The 9,516-nt window shown below is 46.3% G+C and overlaps 1 protein-coding gene across 1 annotated transcript; it reads right to left on the reverse strand.

Moving 5' to 3' along the window:
* Positions 1 to 1,602: 1,602 nt before the first annotated feature.
* LOC126426578 (26S proteasome non-ATPase regulatory subunit 10-like) lies at positions 1,603 to 2,257 on the reverse strand. The gene is made up of 2 exons (XM_050088475.1): positions 2,253 to 2,257; positions 1,603 to 1,984 (listed from the first exon to the last, which is right to left on the reverse strand). Exons 1-2 carry the CDS (start codon positions 2,255 to 2,257, stop codon positions 1,603 to 1,605), a joined length of 387 nt encoding a protein of 128 aa, XP_049944432.1.
* Positions 2,258 to 9,516: the final 7,259 nt, after the last annotated feature.

Consider the following 9,516-nt stretch of genomic DNA (forward strand, 5'->3'; position numbering starts at 1 on the left):
CTGCAATAAACATACGTAAAGTTGTACTTCCAACCGGAGAAACATATGTTTCAAGTAGTATGAACAAGAGTCTCGCGGAAGGATTAAATCAGCTGAGAAATGTTGGGATACTATTTACGCAGGAAGTTGCGAAGTAGCAGAAAATATCGGAACATCACCTGAACTGAATGTAATGATTGATGACGGAGAGAAACGGCAAGGCAGAAGGAAACGCTTTGTTGATGAAGCAGCAGGGGACGATTTAAACCATAGCTCGAGGAACAGTTTTCAGCTAAATGTTTGCCACGTTATTACACAGCTGTAGGGAACTTGACTGTACCGCGTGCAGCCACACGCAACACGGACACATTCTGTTCCCCGTGGAACTACGTAAGCGAACACGATTCTCCGGTCCAAGAGCTTGTGGGAAACGACGAATCTTGCTACAGTGTAGACGTTAATAGCGAAGGTCTCGGAGAAGAAATTTCACTGTTGAAAAGATTCGTGAAGGCAATGTTGTGTGTGAGCATTTCTTCTGCGCCTTGTCAGCACTCTTTGTGAATGAAGTTTGAGTGACGGCCTCACGGACTGTTCTGCCGTTTGCCTGCTGGCGCCTCACAAGCAGAGGGGCCGCTGACAGTTGTGGCAGGAGCCACGGACTGGCGGGGAGCGGCGAGCTGCGGACACAGGGAGTGAAGTGAGGTGACAGCAGCTGAGTTGACGGGCGTACACTCTCCACTACACTTATTTACTCGATGTATGAGTCAAAGTAAGTGTAATTTTATTACCTGTAGCTCCACGACTTGCGTCACCGTCTCAGCTGTGCCGTTGTGACCGATGAGTGTGGAGACTCGTGTGCGTCGTTGCGAAATTGCTTTCGTGTGCTGAAACTCGGGCCCCGGTGTTCTGTCTCCAATACAACTAGGATTGCTTTGCTCGTTGCAATCCTTTACCTCAAGTAGAGACAACAGTACCAGATAGAGAGGATTTCCTTCACATTTTGTATGCGTGTCACGTTGTGGTCTGATTGTGTTTAGTTAAATGTGGACTGACTGTATGGTTCCAGATGATGGTCGCATAATGTGTTGTGAATACTGCTACTAATATCTCATTGTTATTAAACACAACAGGTACGGTAGAGTAGAATGTTTGCTGAATATGGAGAAGTAAATTGAGTCTGATATCAGGAGCGAGAATTCTGGTGATAGAAGTGATACAGCGTTAATCTCGGTATGTTGCAAATTAGAATAGTCTGATGTAGCACCTTGCAGACTGGTGTGAAATACTTTTCAGCGATCAGATGTTATAGAGCAATTGTGTTTGTTCACAATGAACTGTTGACTTTTGCCATGTTTAGTCTGGAAGTGTACTCTTGAGATTTTCCTTGAGGAGGAGGATTGTCCATTGTTACCTTATTTTGCTGTCATCTGGCGTCGTCTCACTTTTGCTACAGCGTTCCTTAGAGTATTTGTGTGGTGTATGCTACTGGAGGAGGGCTGAAATTAGTGAGTCACAATAGGATTGACTTTTTTGGATCTTTATTTAAAAAATTATGAATATTGCTCTCCTACAAACTCTTTCAGTTCCTGTTTTTTTTGCACAGAGTTCGCTGGACTGCCTGCCTCATGACAGCATCTCCACCAGCCGCCTGTGGTTGCACTCCCTGGCGAAGTCCAGCGCTGTCTCCCCACGACGAGTTGTGGCCCCCCTGTCGGCCCCCGCGACGAGCAGCGCAGCCGCCACTTCTGCGCGGCCATAGGCTGCCGCGAAATGCAGCGGCGTCCACCCATCATCACCCCTGGCGTCCACCGCCGCCCCCGCCCCCACCAGCAGCCTCGCCGCCTCGACGTCTCCCCTGGCTGCTGCCCAGTGCAGGGCGGTCCACCCACCCCCGCCCCTCGCCCCCACGTCGGCCCCTGCGGCGATCAGCGCCCTCAGCTCCCCCACTGCCCCCTGCTTAGCCGCATGGACCAGCCTCCTGTCCCTCTCCTCTGCAGAGAGGCTCCTGCACAAAACACGCAAACTGCCACTCTCTGCTGCAAACACACAACACACAGAACGAGGAAAACAGTCACACGAGGAAACAACTGCTGCGAATACAAATCTGTCCTGAAACAAACCTACCGTATTCCCCCTCCCACAGTACAAAACAGTGCGCAATTGTGTGGATGTATTAAATTACAGCAAATCTGTTCTACCCCCCCTCATAAGAAAATCTTCCTTCATCGTCCATTACAAATAGCATTATACAACCTCTGAAAGAATTTCATTACCACATTTTGTCACACTCATTCCTGCAAGTTGAAAGGTGGCTACACTGAGCCACAGCGCCAGAGATTGCACCAAAGAGTTTTATTCCGCCGCCTCCACTGGCAGTTCTTGTCGAGATGTGGCAGTTGTCAGTGCTTGCTGAGATGTCGTAGTAAAGAGTTCTTGTCGAGAGGTCGTGGTGGAGTGTGCTTGTTGAGATGTGGTAGTAGCGAGTCGGTGTTGAGATGTTTTAGTAGGGAGTGCTTGTTCCATGTTTTATGCAGTTGTTTGATGGGCTAGACAGCAGATGTTGTTCTAATGGAGATATTGTAATGATTAGAGTGCTTTTCATCAATGTATATGAAGGTAACAAAACTCGCTTTTTTTCTCATTATTTCAATGTCTTGAATAATGCGTCATTACAGGTTCAGTCAACAAAGCATCTGGCTTGTCTTCTTGTATTAGAGTGTAATTCTGGTTTTCTTGCGTAATTATAGTATTTCTATTTTCTTTAATTACTTCAGTATAAATGACATTTAAAATTTCTTGTCTTATTGAAGAAGAACTGCGCCAGATGTGTACGTTGAATCACACTTCCACACACAGAACAGCTACACTTGTGCTTTGTTGGCTTCGTAGATTTTATAGTTGCTGGGGACTTCATTAATTAATTGTGTTAACGGAAATTTTCTTTCATTCTTTGTTGTTGTTCTTTGCAGTCTTTGCCTGTACAAAATGTTCACTACATGAGCCCACAAGAGAAAACTGCTCTGTGTGATTATCGGTTTACATGCAAACTGACACTTCGATAATGCAAATACCAGGAATCGTGTTATTGTACATTACACAGCCATTACGCTTGCATATTCAAATTTATTGTAATAAATGAAACCTCAGAAAGAAGCATCCTCCTTTAAATGACACGACAAAAGTTTTCTCACTTCGCTACTATCTGGGAATGCAATCCAGCAAGTAAAGACGAAATATCTCAAGTATGGTTTCAGTCACAAGTAACAAAGAGTGTCCAAGTTGAAACTTGAAATGATCTGCCATAAAGTTTTGCTTCCCGGAGATTCGAACGCAGCACTTAATCGGATGGTTAACTAAGCAGAATGAAACGCCAGAAACCGTCATTTTTAACCAGCAATGAGATGACAAACTGAAACCAGGAGACGAAAGTGTTTTGTGTTATGGGCATTCGAAACCAACACCTATCGACACGGACCTCTAGTCACGTGTAGACGTTATATAATGACTTACTTCGTTAGCAGCGAAATGTGCGCATTTCTGTATTGTAAATAAAATTATGAAAATTTTCTCCTGACTAGCAATCGACCCTGGACACACAGTTGATGACTACATACAAAGATACCTCGACTGTACTATTCTCTTTCACCAGTAGCTAGGAGTGGCATGTTTCAAACTGACACGACAGGACGAAAAGCTGCCCGTCTGACTTGGGACTCGAAACCAGTACCACCATTATTGTTAACAAAGCCCAGAGAATAGTTAAAATCATAATAATATCTGACATGTATTTTGCTGAGCTCATGTTGCAACTTAAAGTGACATGCCAGGATTCGAACCCAGGGATGTCTCTTGTGAATGTCTTTATGACTTTGCAGACAAGTGGAGACAATGAAGCAGTGGAAATGCATCATCTGAAAGTGATCAAACGTGGCGAAAAGGGAGATCTGAGTTCGAACTCCAGTCCATCGTCAATATTTTCCACGTCTCAGGCTCGAATACAGTAAGAGTCAAGTGCGCTGCGGCCTTGTACAGCAATTGGCTCATTGATTTAAAAAAAATATCGCTTAAGAAAGGTGACTGGTGACAGAGTTTCGACATGGCGTGACTTCCGCCTCTGTCAGGGCCCAACCTGTAGCGACTCTCCTCCAGGCTACCAGAGGTGGGAGAGATGCTGCTTATGCTTGGTAAAAATGATTGCCGGATACGAGAAACGAACCCAGACCTTCAGCATTCGTAGCAAGAATCATTTCAACTTTTTCTTAACTAGCAACTATTACCACGAATTAAAATTCATGCGAGTTGCGGTATTCGAATCCACTACATGCAGACTGGAAACTCGCGCCCTTAACCCCTTTTCTTTCATTTAATTTTTTAACCATTCCGAGGTCTGGCCACGACGCCTCACCCATACATTCGCGCATAATTTTTTTAGTTTTTTTTATTTCTATTTTTTTTTATTTTTAGCACTTCATCTGAAAGACCATGTTTGCACACAAACTAACTCAGCTGAGAGCGACGCCTTCCAAGTTCCGTGTTCACGATGGTCTGCTTTCCGATTTATTTCTCAACATCTTGTAACTCGCCCAATGCCTCTGTTCCCGAGGCTCGTTTGGAAAGTTGGTCTTCTGCCATCCCTGAGTACTGCACGCGCTGGAAGCTCCGTGCTGCGATTCCTGATACAGCGGGTGACGATGAATGTAACGCAGAACAGCAGAAATCAGCGCAGTCGCTTCTCGTTAAAAGGAGTTTTAACATACGGAACGAAGTGAAATAAAGTGTACTAAAAAGTACCACGTGTTCTGTCGTGAGGACCAGCTTTTCCTCCGAGATTCCTTCAACACAAAATAGAGTGCTTCTGACCTATGTATTTTAAATTAGATTTGTTTCCTTAAAAATAAATAAGGCAGTAAGAAACACCGTTTAACACAAAAGAGCTTAAGGACGATTCATTATGATGATCTTGCGTTCACGCCTTTGTCTGTTCACTTTGCACGCTGCTCCACGTAACTGTGTGCACTGAAACATGCTGCCAAGTTCCTCTCGCAGTTTCCCGCCTCAGCGACGCACGCGCCGCCCCGTGGCCCGCTTGCGCCCGGCGTGCGTGCGGCGACCCACCCAGCGCCAGCCCGTCTCGCTTCCCTCTGCTGGCAGGTGGTGCGTTGTCTGTCCTCTTAGCCAGTTTACAGCATTCCTTTGTTCACACGGCACGTCGCTACGATTCAAAAAAATTGGAAGGCAAGGTATTGGGAGCAGAGTTCGTGTTATTGTGGCTAAGAATTCTCTGATAACTCACCAGATGCCCTTCACTTGAGCGCGTACGAACCTCGCCTGCTATCAGGTCGTAATTCTCTCACGTGCTGCCGACCACCCAGGTGGGCTGCCTCAAGTTTCGCTTTGGTTGCTACTTTCCTGTTTACTGCCCTCTACCGAGTAGTTTTCACACTTGTTGGTAGGTGAGGGGTGCCGATGTTTGTCCAAATGGCCCTCCAGCTGTAGTGTGGCTACTTTTGTACAGTCACGTTTCCGCTTTTGCTTCTCATTAATTCCACGTACATGTTCCTGACTTACCATATTCGACGGCCAACTCTGGTTTGAGTATAACTGAGTTCGAATCAAAATTGTTCAAAACGATAAAAGCCATTGGCGACGTGCCGTACATCTGTGGGTGGATTCCAGACAGTGGGAGTAATTTCGTCTGGTAAGTGCGGCGTGAGGGCCGTGTGTGTCTTCTTCCGCATGTCGTGTGTGGAACTGATCTCAAGAGTCCCTTTAGTCAGCCATAGTGCCAGCAGTGCTAGTGTTTTGAATACAGTCCTTAGACAGGTAGGGCTTTTTTCATTGTTTTCTACAAGAAGTGTCTAGTAACCACAGTTAAGTCAACTATCAGCGGCCTTTAGTGAATTAGCAATCTAGTTAAAAGTTGATTAACTATCTACAGTAAATTGATTTCTTACGACGGATAGGATGTGCGACTGCTGTGTACGGACGCAGGGGGAGCTGGCCACTGTTCGCGAACAGCTGAGCGTGTTGATGGCCGCGGTCAGCCGTCTTCAGGCTGCTGCCTCGGAGTGTAGCGGCAGTGGGGAGTCTGGTACACCCCAGGTGTTACATGCTTCACCCACTGTCCCTGCTGTCGAGACATCTTCGCGGGTACCGGGCGCGGTTGGGCCACCCTCTCCCCAAGGGGAGTGGCGGGTTCAGCGGCGTTCGCGGCGCACGAGGCGGAGGGTCAATGTGGAGGCTGGCCGTGTGGCATCGCCCGCTCTGCCTGTGAGTGGACATGTGGCCCCTCCTTCAGCAAGGTCCGAGCAGGCACACGGGGGGAGGGGTTTATTAGTTATTGGGAGCTCCAACGTTAGGCGGGTGATGGAGCCCCTTAGGGAAATAGCGGAAAGGTCGGGGAACAAGGCCAGTGTCCACTCTGTCTGCTTGCCGCGGGGTCTCACCCGAGATGTGGAGGAGGCCCTGCCGGCGGCGATAGAGAGCACTGGGTGCACCCGACTGCAAATTGTTGCTCATGTCGTCACCAATGACTCCTGCCGTCTGGGTTCAGAGGTCATCCTCAGTTCGTACAAGCAGTTGGCGGAGTTGGTGAAGGCGGAAAGCCTCTCTCGGGGGGCGGAATCAGATCTAACTATTTGTAGTGTCGTTCCCAGAACCGATCGCGGTCCTCTGGTTTGGTGCCGAGTGGAAGGGTGAAACCAGAGGCTCAGACGATTCTGCGGAGATCTGGGGTGAAAATTTCTCGACCTCCGCTATCGGGTGCAGAAATGTAGGGTCCCCCTGAATAGGTCAGGCGTGCACTACACGCCGGAAGCGGCTACAAGGGTAGCGGAGTACGTGTGGAGTGCACATGGGGGTTTTTTAGGTTAGAGAATTCCCTCCCTAGGCCCGACAAGACGCCTCCTGAGACGCGGCAAGATAGGAGTAGGAAAAATGCAACAGGGAATAACAATATTAATGTGCTAATAGTAAACTGCAGGAGCGTCTATAGAAAGGTCCCAGAACTGCTCTCATTAATAAACGGTCACAACGCCCATATAGTACTAGGGACAGAAAGTTGGCTGAAACCAGATGTAAACAGTAATGAAATCCTAAACTCAGATTGGAATGTATACCGCAGAGACAGGCTGGACAGTGAAGGGGGAGGCGTGTTTATAGCGATAAGAGGTGCAATAGTATCGAAGGAAATTGACGGAGATCCGAAATGTGAAATGATTTGGGTGAAGGTCACGGTTAAAGCAGGCTCAGACATGGTAATTGGATGTCTCTATAGGCCCCCTGGCTCAGCAACTGTTGTGGCTGAGCACCTGAAGGATAATTTGGAAAATATTTCGAGTAGGTTTCCCCACCATGTTATAATTCTGGGTGGAGATTTTAATTTGCTGTATATAGACTCGGAGGCTCAAACGTTCATAACGGGTGGCAGGCACAAAGAATCCAGTGAAATTTTTTAAGTGCTTTATCTGAAAACTACCTTGAGCAGTTAAACAGAGAACCAACTCGTGGCGATAACATATTGGACCTTCTGGTGAGAAACAGACCCGAACTATTTGAAACAGTTAACGAAGAACAGGCAATCAGCGATCATAAAGCGGTTACGGCATCGATGATTTCAGCAGTAAATAGAAATATTAAAAAAGGTAGGAAGATTTTTCTGTTTAGCAAAAGTGACAGAAAGCAGATTTCAGAGTACCTGACAGCTCAACACAAAAGTTTTAAGTACAGATAGTGTTGAGGATCAGTGGACAAAGTTCCAAACCATCGTACAATATGCGTTAGATGAGTATGTGCCAAGCAAGATCGTAAGAGATGGAAAAGAGCCACCGTGGTACAACAACCGAGTTAGGAAACTGCTGCGGAAGCAAAGGGAACTTCACAGCAAACATAAACATACCCAACGCCTTGCAGACAAACAAAAATTACGCGAAGCGAAATGTAATGTGAGGAGGGCCATGCGAGAGGCGTTCAATGAATTCGAAAGTAAAGTTCTATGTACTGGCTTGGCAGAAAATCCTAAGAAATTTTGGTCTTATGTCAAAGCGGTAGGTGGGTCAAAACAAAATGTCCAGACACTCTGTGACCAAAATGGTACTGAAAAAGAGGATGACAGACTAAAGGCCGAAGTACTAAATGTCTTTTTCCAAAGCTGTTTCACAGAGGAAGACTGCACTGTAGTTCCTTCTCTAGATTGTCGCACAGATGACAAAATGGTAGATATCGAAATAGACGACAGAGGGATAGAGAAACAATTAAAATCGCTCAAAAGAGGAAAGGCCGCTGGACCTGATGGGATACCAGTTCGATTTTACACAGAGTATGCGAAGGAACTTGCCCCCTTTCTTGCAGCGGTATACCGTAGGTCTCTAGAAGAGCGTAGCGTTCCAAAGGGCACAGGTCATCCCAATTGTCAAGAAGGGACGTCGAACAGATGTGCAGAACTATAGACCTATATCTCTAACGTCGATCAGTTGTAGAATTTTGGAACACGTATTATGTTCGAGTATAATGACTTTTCTGGAGACTAGAAATCTACTCTGTAGGAATCAGCATGGGTTTCGAAAAAGACGGTCGTGCGAAACCCAGCTCGCTTTATTCGTCCACGAGACTCAGAGGGCCAATTACACGGGTTCACAGGTAGATGCTGTGTTTCTTGACTTCCGCAAGGTGTTCGATACAGTTCCCCACAGTCGTTTAATGAACAAAGTAAGAGCATATGGACTATCAGACAAATTGTGTGATTGGATTGAAGAGTTCCTAGGTAACAGAACGCAGCATGTCATTCTCAATGGAGAGAAGTCTTCCGAAGTAAGAGTGATTTCAGGTGTGCCGCAGGGTAGTGTCATAAGACCGTTGCTATTCACAATATACATAAATGACCTTGTGGATGACATCGGAAGTCCACTGAGGCTTTTTGCAGATGATGCTGTGGTGTATCGAGAGGTTGTAACAATGGGAAATTGTACTGAAATGCAGGAGGATCTGCAGCGAATTGACGCATGGTGCAGGGAGTGACAATTGAATCTCAATGTAGACAAGTGTAATGTGCTGCTAATACGTAGAAAGATAGATCCCTTATCATTTGGCTACAAAATAGCAGGTCAGCAACTGGAAGCAGTTAATTCCATAAATTATCTGGGAGTACGCATTAGGAGTGATTTAAAATGGAATGATCATATAAAGTTGATCGTCGGTAAAGCAGATGCCAGACTGAGATTCATTGGAAGAATCCTAAGGAAATGCAATCCGAAAACAAAGGAAGTAGGTTACAGTACGCTTGTTCGCCCACTGCTTGAATACTGCTCAGCAATGTGGGATCCGTACCAGATAGGGTTGATAGAAGAGATAGAGAAGATCCAACGGAGAGCAGCGCGCTTCGTTACAGGATCATTTAGTAATCGCGAAAGCGTTACGGAGATGATAGATAAACTGCAGTGGAAGACTCTGCAGGAGAGACGCTCAGTAGCTCGGTACGGGCTTTTGTTGAAGTTTCGAGAACATATCTTCACCGAAGAGTCAAGCAGTATATTGCTCCCT

The sequence above is a fragment of the Schistocerca serialis genome, chromosome 11 (genome assembly GCF_023864345.2).
Source record: "Schistocerca serialis cubense isolate TAMUIC-IGC-003099 chromosome 11, iqSchSeri2.2, whole genome shotgun sequence".
Lineage (NCBI taxonomy): Eukaryota > Metazoa > Arthropoda > Insecta > Orthoptera > Acrididae > Schistocerca > Schistocerca serialis.